General features: G+C 46.6%; 1 protein-coding gene and 1 non-coding gene across 8 annotated transcripts; both read left to right on the top strand.

Moving 5' to 3' along the window:
- Positions 1-785: 785 nt before the first annotated feature.
- Positions 786-13125, top strand: LOC108152180 (prominin-like protein). Of its 7 annotated transcripts, none has more exons than XM_017281315.2 (15): positions 786-886; positions 1654-1906; positions 6569-7187; positions 7254-7398; positions 7464-7592; positions 7660-7847; positions 7918-8082; positions 8139-8269; positions 8329-8664; positions 8737-8846; positions 8931-9876; positions 9958-10103; positions 10561-10620; positions 10704-10889; positions 11754-13125. In XM_017281315.2, the coding sequence occupies exons 3-15, from the start codon at positions 6731-6733 to the stop codon at positions 11863-11865; spliced, it is 3111 nt and encodes a 1036-aa protein (XP_017136804.1). In that variant the 5' UTR covers positions 786-886; positions 1654-1906; positions 6569-6730; the 3' UTR covers positions 11866-13125. The 7 variants fall into 7 exon arrangements, with proteins under 7 accessions (XP_017136804.1, XP_017136803.1, XP_017136809.1 ...); XM_017281314.2 differs by lacking the exon at positions 786-886 and adding an exon at positions 897-1053; XM_017281317.2 differs by lacking the exon at positions 786-886 and having other exon boundaries at positions 1397-1906; positions 10704-10868.
- On the top strand, positions 5863-5935 carry Trnam-cau. Its single transcript has one exon. It is a non-coding gene; the product is annotated as a tRNA-Met (tRNA).
- Positions 13126-15208: the final 2083 nt, after the last annotated feature.

Below are 15208 nucleotides of genomic sequence, written 5' to 3' on the forward strand. Positions count from 1 at the left end.
TGTTTCAAAAACTGGAATTCCAAAATGCCAAGAAAAATGATAGTGACGGCAAAAAATGTAGTGATTAGTATAAACAATGATATGTTAAAACTAAACAAGAAAGGAAAGAATGATCCTAAATAAAGAAAAATAATGGTTCGTTACTTTTTTATCTTATTAGTCGATATATTTTTTTCGGATCTGAGTACTATCTGCAAAACGCCTGCTATTACATTTTTCGTCGAATAAAATACGGCATGCATTTTTATCGTTTCCATACGAATATCATCCCGGAATGGAAGTCCTAGCTTGTAATATTAAGATGAATATCAAAATCGAGGAATATTGCTTACAGCCCTTGACGGAGAACGATTAACCCATTGTAGACAATCGGGGTATATTAATATTCCACCGAAAATAATGAAAATTTAATAATTTAAGCGCAGTTCTGGTGAAAGATATCGTGGTTCTTTTTAAGTTCATAGCAAAGATCTACAAGAAGAATTTAACATCAATAATATTTTCGTTCCTTTTCGTTTTCATCGGTATCGGCATTTCATCGGCATATTTTGAAAATGAGACGGTGTATTTCGGTATGTTTCCGAGGGTTAGACGGTCACACTGCTGCTCTCGCTTGCAACGAAATATGAGTCGTAATTTTGAATTTTGGTATGGGCAAAAGGCAAAAACAGACAAAGCAAATTGCGAGGTTCGTACGAACCTCACCTCACGTGTGACGACAAAATACCTTGAAAACAAAATCGGGAAGGTATATTGTGCAAATGGGGTGGATTTCTGGACCGTTTTGCTTGTTGTCCATACCCTCTTTTTTTCCTTCCATTATGTAGCAAATATGTAGAAATGTGTCGAAATTTTAATGGAAAAATGCACCAGTAAAATTAAAAAGGTGAAAAATAAAGAAACGCTCGGCTAATTAATGAATTAAACTAAACTGTTGTGCACGAAACATAAACAGAAATGGAATTGAGTCGAAAAATCGGCCATTGTGTGTGTGTGTGAACGGAAACGGAGAAAAAAATACTATGCTTCAAAAAAGCAGCCGTGGAAGTGGAAGTAAGCAAGTGATGGGCGGGGTGCGCGGCGCTGCAGTTGCTCTGCAGAAAAAGAGACTCAAAGTGCATTGATATACACACACATACATGTGTAGTGCATAAGATTTGAATAATCTCTGCATAGATGTATTCCGTACATATGTACTTTGTGACTTTGTTAAAGTGAGGCTGTAAGCTCCTGATTCGATTCGAACTCGAACTCCAATTAGGGCAGTAAAAGAGCCATTGGAAGCTGTACAGAGATGGTTGGGTTTGCTGCAATCAGCAGGTCGGGTGGGGACCGAAAAATATTTTTTTGAATTTTTGTGGTTGTGTTGGTTTTGATTTAACTGTTACAAATTCTTCATTTATTAGTTCAGACTTTATTGGAATATAACACGCAAATACAAATCAAGTGTACTTTTGTATTTTTTTTAAGAGTGGCGCAACGACGCATGTGCCGAATTGCAATCCATTGTTAAATTGTTAACGTTTAAGTTGTCTAAATTTATTGTTTCCATTTCGCACTAACGTGGGTGTGTTGTCTTTGGCGATTCCGTTCCATCGGGAGGCTGTTTGCGATCGGTTTACTCATACAGCTACCCTTTGGTTACCTCTGCAGCACAAGGACTTTCTGGGCTAGCCCGAGAACTAGCCGTTTGTCAGCCGTCAACGTGGGCCCCTGACGCCTAAACGGAATAATCTCGTAGATCGTTTGTGCGTGCAAGAGCCGGAGTCGTAGCGGGAGACGGACTTGCTGTTTGCCGAATCACGCATCACGCATCATCATCGCCGTTGCCATCGCCATCGTCCGAAAGAGCTATCTCTTAATTGGCTTAATCCCTGGAACGCAGCAGCTTGCTGTCGCTTGCTTGGTGAGTGTGTGCCGTCCGTCCCGGCCTTAGATTTAGCTTGTTTATTTCAATTTGTGGAATTATTTGATTGGCCAGACCGTGGTTGCTGCACGGGCTCCCACCATTTCATATTCATATCGCACCCACTGGATGGGAGACACTTAATTAATTTATAGCCCTGCACTAATTGCTCTGGGCCAACCTCCTTGGGGGGGCAGGGGGGGGGGGGGGGCTGGGGATCCACTCGGCGTTAACCAAAAAGAGCACACAAAAATAATGTGTATCCGTATGCGCTTCCGCAGCAGCCGTAGATACACTCTCTCCATGATGTATGTATGTATGTGTGTGTGAGTCGGTAGCATGTGTATGCGTGTGCGTGTGTAGTAGTACCATCCCTGACCTGGCCCCTGGCCCGTGGCAGGTACATATGTACTTATGTACATGTCTACATGGGCATGCTAGAGCCGGTGGCAGCGGTGGCCCATGTGCATGTGTATTTATAGCGATTGGCGTGTTTGGGTTTCTGTGCTTCCGAATCGCTTGCTTGCCCCACACGTCTCCCGGTCCTCTCCCTCATGCGTGCCACATTGGCTTCAAAAGGCCGACTCTAAATTAAAAAAAAAAACCAGAACAAAAATTACAGTGTGCCCCATTGAGCTGAAGTCGATGTGGAAATATCGTTGTAGCATGAACCCCAAATTGTCTTCAAAGGAAAACCCCCGGATGTGGCACGGTTTAGCCGCACAAGGCCAGGCCAGGCCAGGCCCAGAAGGTATCTATCGCCAGAGGTGTGGTAACCAGACAAAACATTGCAGAAGTAATCTGCAGAAAGAAACCTGAGCTGAAATTGAGATGCCGTGCCACAATACTTGTACAGTGATTCCCTGCCATATCACTCATCATACACACACACACACACACACACATGTACACATGTACACATGTAGTAGTAGTAGTAGTGCTGCCCAGATAGACAACTTCTTGGTGTCCATGTCTTTCGGGTCTTCCGTTCCGTTCCGCCGCTGAGTTCTGGATCGTACACGCACAGGCAGTTCTCTTTCTACCCATTTCTCCCCGCGTGTGTGTGTGTGTGTGTGTGTGTGTCTCTGCTAAATTAAGCCGCATTATTCGACTTCCTTTGTTTGGATTCGTTTTACTGGTACATGTGTCCAATTTTTCATCCAACGAAGTTTACTCTGCCGTCTGTCTGTGTGATTAGCCCATTTCTGCGGCTTTATCGGAGTGCGAGTGAGTCACACGAGCGGCCAAACGGGTTTCTGGCGGCAGCAGAGCCGCCAACCTGTTCATTCGCCACATCTTAACTCGGAGTCGGTCTGTGGTCTCCGCTCTGTGGGCTGCTGTCGGTTGCCCCAAATATATTTTTGCAAGGGTACGTTCTGAGCTGGAGAAAATCCCTCTCCCTCTAAATCCCTAAAAGTGCTAGGTGATAGTTTTTCGGAAGCAGATCAGGTGGATCTTACGGTCTTACGGTAACGTGAGTACGATTGCTGATTCACCGTTTACTCTACTCCGTAAACAGATCTATCTACTCTTCTGGCGTGGGCTATGACGAGTTCTACCTATTGTAGATAAACGGTGCTCTATTACTTTAACCTTCATTGTGGGATTTATTTGTATAACTGTTGGCGGCATATGTATACATATATATATGTATCTTAGTCTTGTGTCTTTCTTTTGCGCATATAGTCGTCAGCTGGTGCACACAAATATGTAGCCTTTCGCTTATGGGAAACGGCGATGAGCTGCGTCAAGCACATTGTGTGAATTTTGTGGCCGGCATTGGCCGGCATTCCCTATTTTTATTGCCTAAGAATAAATCTCGGAGCAAGGGGAATACTTCAGGTATTAGATCCAGGGGCTTTGATGTACAAAAGAGAGGGAATACAAAAAGCTTCCCCAGGTTTTCTCAGGCAATTCGATGGAATTTTGTTAGCTTTTTGTTGGGGAAGCCGAAGTCGACTTTGGCTTGGAAAACTCTGCGAATCGAAACAGATTATTCTAAGGCAGTTAACGTGCTTTAAGATAGGATTAGTGTAGGTTTCAATTGAGTATTTACACAATAGATTATCTCTATAGGTGTTCCTTAAATTGAATTAAGAACCATGTGTTTTTTTTTTACTTTATCACCCCACATTCCCCCATGATTCACTTCATATTTTCTTAACGAACAACTTAGTTGGCTTTTCAGAGAGGCTTTGAGGAAAAACGATGTTCTATATCCCACGGCCAATAAATGATCTTCGTTTTATGGGGCTCGCGGGGAGTTGTTCCACTTTGTAGCTGGGACTGCAAAGCTTTCTCCTGTTTGAAAAACAAAATCTGTCAGATTTCGCAACAAGAAACGAAACAAACGAACCGATTCAATTTCCAGAAATGGATCTGTAGACTCGCGTTACCCAAAAGGGAAATTTTATGATTATTATTTATACTAGTTGTTTGTTTGAGTCGCGACGAGTGGGGACTGGCACTGGCATTGTGATACTCGCAGTTGCAGCTGTCAGTCGGCAAGATCCATCTCGGGTTCCCTGGGCAAATGCTGTGTGGGGGAAATACGTGTACGTGTACATATGTGAATGTTTATTCAGCCCAATCCAGACTAGAGAGCACCCTCTGTTTGTCCTTGCCACCCGGTAACCTATCCTAGCCCGCCCACTGTGCGGCATCCTTGCAGCGGCGGACTGCGCATGTGCCATCCAGAGGCTGGGAGTTTGTTTTGTGTTTTTCGTTTCGATGGGCCAGGGCTTGTGCTGTGCTCACGTTTTGCTCATTGGCACCGAGTCGGGTCCGGAGCAACAGCAGCGAGCAGCGAGCAGCGAGCAGCGAGCAGTGCGTTCGCATGGCTGGCTCTTCCATCGCGGCTCCTGGTCTGGCCCACCCGCTCATGTCAAGGCCGTTCAGTGGCTGGTCCAGTGGCAGTATACAGAATTTCCTGCACAGCAGCAGCAGCAGCAGCAGCAGCAGCAGCAGCAGCGGCCTCGCAGGCGTCCTCCTTCAACAAAGCATCGCTGTGCTATCCAGCCCTCCGCTTAGTCTTCTCCAAACCAGGACACGCGGCGTGTCCGCAATTAAAAGCAGAGTCGCGACCTGCACTGTTTGGACACAGGCCATTAAAGCCCTGTTAACAAGTGCAGTCACACGGAATTATCTTCTTTTTTTTTCTGTACGTAAACATCCATTAACGAACGCCAGGGGCGACACCGAAACTAATCCAACGATAGCAATGTACTGAAGAAGGAGAAAAAAACCAACTCAAGATAGTTCGGATGGGCGGAAAATGCAGTGCCCTTCATGTTTGTCTCTGTGTGCGTGTGTGTGTGTCTGTGTGTGTGTGTGTGTGTGTGTGTGTGTGTGTGTGTGTGTGTGTGTCGACTTCTGTTGCGACACATTCTGTGTAGTTTGTGGCACAATGTGAGAGGCCGTGGCGGCACTGCCCCTGCCCTGACCAGCGGACACAAAGTTCATTAAACTTTTCGCTTTCTTTGTCTGTCTATGGGAGGCCATGACTCTAGCGTCTGCCCGCACGCCCGCCCTTCCTGCCAGTCGGACTGTGAATTAACGGCCTTCTTGTCCGTAGCCAACGAACGGAGTATCCAATTCTCGAGTGACGATCACGATGAGCTGTGCAGACAGAGGAAGGGGTGGCCTCTTGGCATTATAGCAGATCCAAAGTAACTACATATATTGACTAAAACATGAACATTTACCTTGGATTTTATGTCTAAATATTCTGATGAATATTGGAACTATTCAAACTAGTAAACATATCACGTTCACCAAGGTGAGGATTTTGGGGGGATTTTTCTGACGTCCTGGTCATCTCTATGCCCATGGACTCACAGAAGCTCCATTCTGGGTCATAGTATACACGATCCTTGCCTCGCACACAATCGAATCACGAAAAGAACATCGCGCCGGGGCAGAAGCACAAGTGCGTGCCTGTCGCCCAAGCGCACATGGCCTCGGTGGCGCAGTTGGCAGCGCGTAAGTCTCATAATCTTAAGGTCGTGAGTTCGAGCCTCACCCGGGGCATGTACGCTTTTTTGTTCTGTGTGTGTTCTTTTTTGCATTCTTTTTCCATCGGTGTTTACGTCGTTGCATAGTTGGTAGTGCACGCCCAATTTTGCCAGCTCGAAATGGTGCTTATAAAAGCCATAGATGATATAATTTGTCGGCATCAAGCCCCAGAGCCCAGAGCCCAGAGCCAGTCCTTTGTGTCGCCTCTCGGCCGCATGGAGGGAATGCAATGCATGCCCTAATCCATTTTCATCTTCTCGTTTTCACTCATTGGCCTTAATTGATGTCAAGTGGGTATATCTGTGTCTGTTTCTGTTCCTGTTTCTGTGTGTGACGATGTGGAACCAATCCTATAACCGCTCATTTCTTAAGCAAACTTAAAGGGGTTACGGGTTACGGGTTACGGGTTACGGGTGTAAAAGGGTGCTCCCATTTTCCTGGCAGCAAGAAGCAAATGTTTACTATTTTATTGCCTTTGATTCGCATTTATTATTGAAATAGCACATGCCAATGGCACATTAGGGGGTGTGCCCTGGCCTCCATCTGAAGCTCCATTTCTGTATACTCACTCACACACATTCCGTTTCCGTTTCCATTTCCATTTCCACTTCCATTTCCGACTCCATTTCCATCTGTGTCTGAATACAGGCCAGTGAAGGCGTGAAATGGGTGCGCGGCAGCACGTCGTAAGGAATACGATCATCGCATAACTCGCATAAATCGCATATTGAGATTCAAGGAGCAGACCAGAGCAGACCAGACCAGACGACCAGCGAATTTATTTGTACGGAGAGAAATCCCGAGAGAGCAATGAGTCAAGCCAATGCGCCAGAGCCACCGGCGGCGGCGGTCAAGCCAAAGGCGCCGAGGTGTCGCAAGCGCCGACAGCGCCGGAAGCGGCAGATCGCCTACCTGGCCATATGCAGCCTGAGCGTGGCAGTGTTTGGACTCGCGCTGGCCACGCTGATACGACCAGCAGCCGCCGCCGACGCAGACGCTGACGCTGACGCCTCGAACGAGAAAACGGAAAAGAAAGGTGACGACCAAAATCCCCAGCTGGAATGGCGGGCGGGCTACGCGGGGCACGGCACCACCCACGAGCAGATGGGGGAGCTGCATTGGGCACCGGTTGACTACACCCCCTACAAGCCTACCGTGAACTATACTCGCCCGCCCACATCCCCGACGACTGCCATGAATCCGATTTTCAACTTCACGCACAAGCTGTACGACAGCATAATCTCGGATGAGCCGGCCCTGCCACCGGGTGAGTAAAGTGCACGTTGTCTCCTGCCAATCGACGTCCAATCGATCTCTGTTCTGTCTCCGCCAGGCTACATTGTGATGCAGGGCGACTCCCTGGCTCTTGGTCCCAAGTTCCACAATGCCGACTTTCGAGATCTTATAGCCCGCTATTGGTTGGTTCTCATCTTCATTCTCTTCCTCTGCGTCATCATTGTGGTCATGCCGTTCGTAGCGTAAGTAATATGCAATACATAGATGCACATGTCTCCATATGTCTCCATCCACTACTCGACTACAGCGTCTGCTATTGCTGCCTTTGCTGCTGCCGCCGGTGCCGTCAGGGCTGTCCCCCATGTACCAGCAAGCAGGATGCCCGACGACGGCTGTGGTGCGGCGTTTGTCTTCTCATCCTTATAGTGGGACTGATGTGAGTGATCTGTGTATATATATCTGTGTATATACTAAATGTATGGTAATTGGTCTGCGTTCCACAGCTTTGGCATTGTTATTGCCTTCGTGACAAACAGGCTGCTGGACAGGGGCTTCGATCAGGCCACCGTGACAATGAAGCGCGGCAGCGATGACATTTGCTTGTTCCTGAAGGATGTGGCCGACCACGTTCACCACCTGATGGTGTACAACTACGAGGAAATGCAGACGCACATTTCCGATGAGCTAAGCAGTAGGGATCTGCTTTGCACCTGTGTGCGCCTTCTTCTACTTGTAATCTAATCACTGACCTTTCTGTTCAGATGCCCACAAGCATATATTTTTGGACTTGGCGGATACATCGGAGAGCACCTCTTTGACTGAGCTGGAGCGGATATTGCACAACATGCCGGAGGCGAGACAGCTGATGGAACAAGTCGCCAAAATGGAAACGGACTTGCGCTTCTATGGGGCCCAACTGCGAGACGGTAAGGAGTGAAATTTCCAACAACTGTACATATCTGTATGTCCATCGTCTTGGCAGGTCTTCGGGGCATGAAGCGGGATATCAACTTTGCGGTGGCCAATCTGTGCACCACTCAGGAATGCCAGACCTTCCTAAGCTCCAGCAGCATTGAGATGATAGACACCTCCAAGTGCCTGCACTTTGATACGGTCAGACATTCTGTCAGTCAGACAAATCGTGTGCGAATAATAAGCAACTGAAATTTTAGATTCCCAATGCCACGAAATATCTGGAAGGCTTGAACATTGTGGTTAAGGAGAACTATATCAAAATACCCACGGACGGACTCACCCGCATGGAGAATGTCAGCCTGAAGGTTAAGGAACAGCTGAACTCTGTTGCACCGACCATTATTCGGGACCTAAACGGCGGCAGGGACACGTTCCGCTCGCACGCGAGGAGAATACGCAACCAAGTGGATGCAGTGCTCAGTCAGATTCACCTGAAGACCTCACGCTCGTCCAGGTCCTTTGATGATGTGTACGATAAGTTTGGCAACAATCGCAGCGTTATCAGCGTCATTGTGTGCCTGCTCATGATAATGGTGAGGCACTATCACCGTCTGTTCGGTGCAGTCCATAGTTTGGTAACCCTTCCATTCCATCTACTCCACTAGATTCTTGGCATCTTGATTGTATCTTTGCTTTGCGGCTGCTTCGGTAGACGGAAGACTGGCTATCGCGATGACTGCTGCAGCAAGGCAACGGCTGCCAACTGCCTATTTCTGTAAGTGGAGATAGGATCGGATCTGTGGCCTGATGGTGGATGGTGGATGGTGGACTAATTGTGGAGTTTGACATTATCTTTCAGGGCCATTTTATTGATATTCTGTCTGATCTCGTTCATCACGCTTATGGGACTGGTCTACTTCATGATCGGTCTAGTCACTTACCAGGGAGCCTGTGCCCCACTCCGGGATGTGGATAAGAACGGGCTGTTCAGGCAACTGGACTCTATGGTCGATCTGAATCGCTATCTGCCGCGCGCCGACGATGCAGAACCTCAGAGGGCAGCCCCACCCCTGCGCATGTCGAATGCGCTCAAGATGTGCGAGGCCAATCAGTCGGTATTCGATATGCTGCGAGCAAACAGACTGTACGACATCAACGAACTAAAGCGCATCAAGGTGATGTCGTCCGAGGAGGATTCAGACAGCACCAAAATATTCGACGAGGATATGTCTAAAACTGAGCTCCTAACACCGGCAGAGTTTGAAAAACTTGAAGCAATGCGTCAAGGCGGTGCGGCCGATTACCACAGCGAACTCTTTAAGGATCTATGCAGTGAGTTCACGCCGGTCAATCTGAACGCACTTGGCGAGAAAATGTACGCGTTGTCGAACAGCTTGGAGTCACCGACGTTTGGCTGGGCCCGAGTTTCCTTCTGGAATGAGGGCCTCAACGCCAAGTCGTACTATCAGAACTTTGTACCCAAGCTAACGACCATTGTCGAGAAGATGAAGAGCAACATGAAGCGTATCGACGAGCTGCTCTTATACGAGAATCGCGACTTTAACAACAGCATAAGACTGCTGCTGAAGGCCGTGAGAGAATCACAAAATTTCATTCAGACCAAGGGCACTACATATATCAATGAGCTGGGTAAGAACCTCACCAGCACCATTTCGCAAATGATCGACGAGTACATCTCCATGGTCATCGACGAGTCCAATGAGAATGTCGGCCGCTGTGAGCCCCTTGCCTACATTTATCATCAAGGCGTTGACTTGGTTTGTCGCAGCATGGTCGATCCCATAGTGAGTGCAGATGTCTTGTGTTTTGGTTTGATCCACCATTCTCTAACCTTTCTGTGTTCTCTCTCTCTCTTTCTCTCTTAGAACGGATACTGGGTGGGCGTGCTGCTCTGCGCCCTGCTCTTCCTGCCCATACTGTATGTCTCTCACCGTCTGATGTGCCTGTACAAGAAGGTCTATCCATATATGGCTTCTGTCGCTAGCCATGTGGACGTCGTTTACGAGGGCGGGTATGTCAACTTTCTTCTTAGCTCCAATTTCAGTCTCTGCTAATTCACCGTCCCCAAAGCTGTCCCGTATGTACGGGATTGCCCTATGTGCAACAAACCTGTGCCGGTGGGCAGCAGGCCTATTGCGCGTGCCCCGGCAAAGAACAGGGACGTCCTTCAGGCGGTGCAGGTCCCGCCGATGAAGATCCCATATTTGATGGCCAAGTCTCTCCGCTGGAGATGAATAAACACAAGCAAGATTAGCCAGATTAGCAAGATTAACAATATGTTTCGGGGAAGGATCGACATCTACTCAGAAATTGTACATTTTACTAAACATAACCGTTCTCATTTGTACCCGTTACCATTTTTATCGAATGCATGACGTGAAAATTGCCAGCGCCTGCACATTAACCGAAATCTCTCTCACACTCTTCTCATTTCACTGCTAACCCCGCCTCATCCATCCCGCACGCAGCAGCGAACGCCTATACGACGCTTATAGTGAGCGCGAGCGCGAACACGTTCCATTGGCTAAGTAAGAGATCATTATTTTGTGTGCTTTTTGTGTTCAGTTGATCAATTTAATTAATGCTCTACCTCTTGTGTCTTCCATTGTAGTGTGCCAAAGAAACGGCGCAAGGCCTACGAACGACGTCGCGAGCAGCAGGAATACTATGAGGACGCATCGCCCAGTGTGTCGCGTGCCACTCGCTCCGGTGGTGGTGGCGGTGGCGGTGGCGGTGGTGCTGGCGGGGATGGAGCTCCTGGCAGCAGTAGCATGAGGTACAACGATATGGCGCCCACGTAAGTGTCCAGCAGCTAGGTGCTGGAGTTGGTGCCTCTCAAAGTTCACACAGATCCTTATCATCATCTCGTAACACTGCCAAACAACGCGCTTAGCCCAATCCACAACAACAGATGGTTAAACTCGCTGTCTTATCGCTAATTTGGAATTTTTTTGTTTAATTTAGCGCCAAAATTGTGGCTAAAGATACGCGGCCAAAGGCATTGGTGGCAGATGGCTTCTTTTAGGGACGGTCGGTTCGGTTTCTTTTTGGTAATGTGCGGTAATCCAACATTCACTCAATGTTCGTTCTGGGCGGACTCGCTTTGAGTGCGTCTCTGTGTCTGTGTGTGAATGGACTGGACGGACTTCAGTTCCCTGGCACCTTGCTTGTTATACGTTTTTAATGATTCATTTTAAGATACTGTTTCTTCTTCACCCTACTAACTTTTTAACTTCATTCATGGTTCGAGTCGGTTCGAGAAATACTGCAAATTGGGGGTCCAGTCTATTGGGGGATACCACCTGTATGTACGGGGCTCTTTCGTTGTTGTAACCTTTCCTTGTACTCTGTCGGACATCTTCAGAGACCACCGCTTGTCCTAACGCTATCCGGATTGTTGTTCCAAAGTCTAAAGCACTGGCCGGACTCGGTATCGGTACTCACATCCGCTAAACACCGCTTTGTTGTCCCATACCCATCTGTTGAAGCCCCGTGTGGGGTAACAGTATGACTAATTCCCTGACTCCCCTGAATCGCTGCTGTGCGTGAGTCGTCGCCATTTACATTTACATTTGCGTATTTAATATTCCTTTTCAATGATTGCCAACAGACATTCGTAGACTTTGCAGCATTTTAATTAAATGTTTTATGCAATCCTCAGGCATTGGGACCACGAGCCACCCCGCTACCACAATCCACCAGCTGCGCCTCCATCCTCTGAATACGAACGCCCACCGCCCTACTACTATCCGGGCGCCTCCGAACAGGACTAGGCGTGAGAGCGGCTGGAAAGACACAAGGCGCCACATGGTTTGAATCCACAGTTGGTCGGGACAGCTTTAGAGGAGTGGCGGCGACATGGAAGGTTATTTTTTTTTTTTTATTTGAAGTCCCTCTTCGATTTTTCCTTCCCTCATCCCCGTTACTGAGACTGTATATTTAGTTAAAAATCTGAAACAAAAAATAAGTGAAATTATATAATTTGATTAAGAATTATCGTATTTAGCATCACATGTGTTATAGTTTTGGCCCCGCCCGACCTGAAGAGAGAGCAAACTGCCATTGAGCAAACCAATACGATTATAATCGGCAGAGTTGGCAGAGACAAGACAGAGACAGAGGGCCGAGGCAAAATGAGAAGCGTTTAGAATAGTAGTGTTCGAAGATTATAAGGCCAAATAAGGAGGGAGTTAGCCGAATTCGATGATGATTGTCACAGTCGGAGCATTTAATCTCCCCTTACTCTGCACGAGGGCTGAGCAGCAGGCATGAGATCTGATCGGCTGTTGTCTGATGTGAGTCTGCCTGGCTGCGAGGCTGGCAGTACGTTTTAAGGAATCTCATAATTGTATTATGCACACTGACAGGTCGGCAAGAGGTACAGTGCCCAAACACGTATCAACCGATTATAACCGATTACACTTCCGGGAAATCAAAAGCTAGAAAAACAAAATATGAAGTAAAATGAAAGCTGCCATTTTAATTTAGAGGAGCAGAGATATATATTCAATGCATTTAATGTATTTGTTTCAGAAACAACACACAACAACAACAACAACAACTGTGAAAGCATATGCATGTTTTATTCAAACTGACAGAATATGCACTCACGCAAATACCAATAATATATGTAGATTCCGATACAGATGCAGATACATAACCATATTATACAGATACAAAAATGTAACACGTATTTGAACACGTTGTCATAGTTTAGTAAGAGAAAACAAAAGCAAAAGCAAAGGTAAAAGTAAAAGTAAAAGTAAAAGCAAAACCAGCCCTAAAGCATTTAAACGTTTCCAATTGTATTAGAAGCTAATGCGATCTGTAAGTTTCCAAATATAAACAATATACACACAAAAATATACACAATCTATCAATCATACACACACGAACACACACACTCACGCTAGTATATGTATTGATTACATATTTAATTAAATAATTCTAGTATTATACGAATAAGTACGGTATGTATGTTGTATTTTATATTTGACGTACATTAAATTAAATGATTTTTGCTTAAGCCAAAACTAACCACGAATCAATATTGCCGTGCGCAAGTAAAGTACATACTCGTATACCGATTACTTAATCGATCCACGAAAGTGATTTCCCCAGTCCCCATCCCAGTCCCAATCCCAAACCCAAGCCCCCAGTTGCCAGGCTATCATCGAACCTCGTTGGTGTTTGCCTTTGTCGTTTACATAACTTTGCCAATAAATTTCAAATGGTTTTATGTATGTCGCTTTTTACTATAATTGTGGGGGCTGTAAGCCAAAAGCTTCGTTAGTTGGGCTATAAAATGAAACAGAATGTCGCTTCAATCTTCATTCAGGATTTTCGGAACCGCCCAGATCCGGCCTCTCATTCTCTCCCCTCTTGGTATCGCTGTTCGCAAAAGGGACCAACCACAAATCAGTTAATGCGGGGAGGGGGGATCTCTTCGCGAGCACCCCATTTCGCTCGCACTTGTCATGAGACATGGGAAAGCATGGAAAAAAACACGCAAACCCCAACCAATAGTTATGTTTTAGTATTAATTCTTCCCCTTCGTTTATCCCCTGTATTTTATGCTTCTCTCTTTCTCTTTCTCAGGTGTTCTATCTCTCTTTCTATCCCCGAGAAAGAGTGTGTGAGATAGAGCGAGAGAGAGAATGAGCAAGCACGTGGAAGGGGTTGTGTATTGTCTAATTTGGCTATAATAAGGATCCGATCTAAGCCTGTCTCAGCTATATGGCAAATTTGGTCATTCACTAAGATTCCGCGTTAATGGGTTTGTCGTATTTTCAAAATTGTGGAAGCCCTGTGGCTTTTTCGCCTTTTGTGGGGGCGGTAGAGCGTGGAAAAATTTGGAAACGAGCTTGATTCAGTGTAATATCACAGGAGTCTGAACACACAATTTGGTTGCTCTAGCACTTATGGTCTCTGAGAACAAATCGTCAAACAAGACTAACGGAAGGTAGTGCTTCTTTTTGAACTTTGCATTTCTGAACAGCTGATAACCCCAACCCCAATAGATACTTCATTAATTTGCCATAAACCATTAACGGCTCAGCCCGAAAGCTTGCTATAATTTCTGGACAATTCTACATGTTATCTACATGACAATGGCGCCTTGGTATTTTTACCTAAACAGCGTTCTTAAACTTTTTTCCAGTATTTTTGAAAACGTATAGGTGATTTTTTTAGATAACAGGAATTCTATTCTATTCCCACTGGCGTCTTTATACAAGTCTAATTAGGTGGCCGCCATGGATACGGTAGGAGTGTACCATGACTCTAGCGCCCTGTCACTGTTTTATCTACCAAATGTCGACTACGTCTGGTAAAATCTACTGCCAAAGTCCTTGCCCTCACACCAACTACCTTTATTTGTATACTAAAGTACTTGTCTGCCCCCGATCCCGAGTGGAATAAGTTTCAACGAAATATGTAAACATGTCAGATAGAGAGATACTTACATATATATTTTGTCTGGCTCCAAAAAACATATATCACAACTGATTGAAATAACATTAGCACAAAACATGATTCTGACGTGGCAAAAGCTTGGTCTGCAAAAGCTGCTCTACGCCCTGCACTGGGCTGCCATCTCGAGGGAGACCCTGTTACCGGCTGGGGACAACTGCAGCCTGGCATCGTTGGAGGTGGGCTACTGCCAATCCATCTGTTGGCTCCTGTTCCAGCTGACGCCTTGCCCTTTCATGTCAATGCTGGTGCTCGGTCTGATGGCAAGGTCTCTCTACTACGCGGTGTTCCTCGTCTGTGTGTATTTCGTTGGACCCCAGATCTCGCACAGATGGTGCCTCACTCATAGAGCCTCAAGCACTGCGGAGTGTTTACTGATGGACATACGTCTCGAGGGGGAAACGGGCACGCCACGAGGGGATTTAGATCCACCTCCTGTCCAGCCGAAACCTTCGCCTCGGAAAAAAAGACTACAGACACCCAAGCCACCAGTCCCGAAACCCAATACTAGCCGCAGGAATCCGTTTGGTTCGACACTGCAGTGCACCACGGAAGAACCGAATACCGATCTGTACAGGATTTTGCGGCCAAACTTGCAACGAGCCCTGGATGGACTGCAGAAACCCCTTCCGCTGCCGGTGCCGG

Source organism: Drosophila miranda, chromosome XR (genome assembly GCF_003369915.1).
Source record: "Drosophila miranda strain MSH22 chromosome XR, D.miranda_PacBio2.1, whole genome shotgun sequence".
Taxonomy (NCBI): domain Eukaryota; kingdom Metazoa; phylum Arthropoda; class Insecta; order Diptera; family Drosophilidae; genus Drosophila; species Drosophila miranda.

Bases quoted from the DNA above. Each gene is read 5' to 3' on its own strand.
- LOC108152180 (XM_017281315.2), top strand. From the start codon at position 6,731: ATGAGTCAAGCCAATGCGCCAGAGCCACCGGCGGCGGCGGTCAAGCCA. The intron at 7,399-7,463 runs GTAAGTAATATG...ACTCGACTACAG, and splicing joins GTGGTCATGCCGTTCGTAGC to CGTCTGCTATTGCTGCCTTT. The intron at 7,593-7,659 runs GTGAGTGATCTG...TGCGTTCCACAG, and splicing joins ATCCTTATAGTGGGACTGAT to CTTTGGCATTGTTATTGCCT.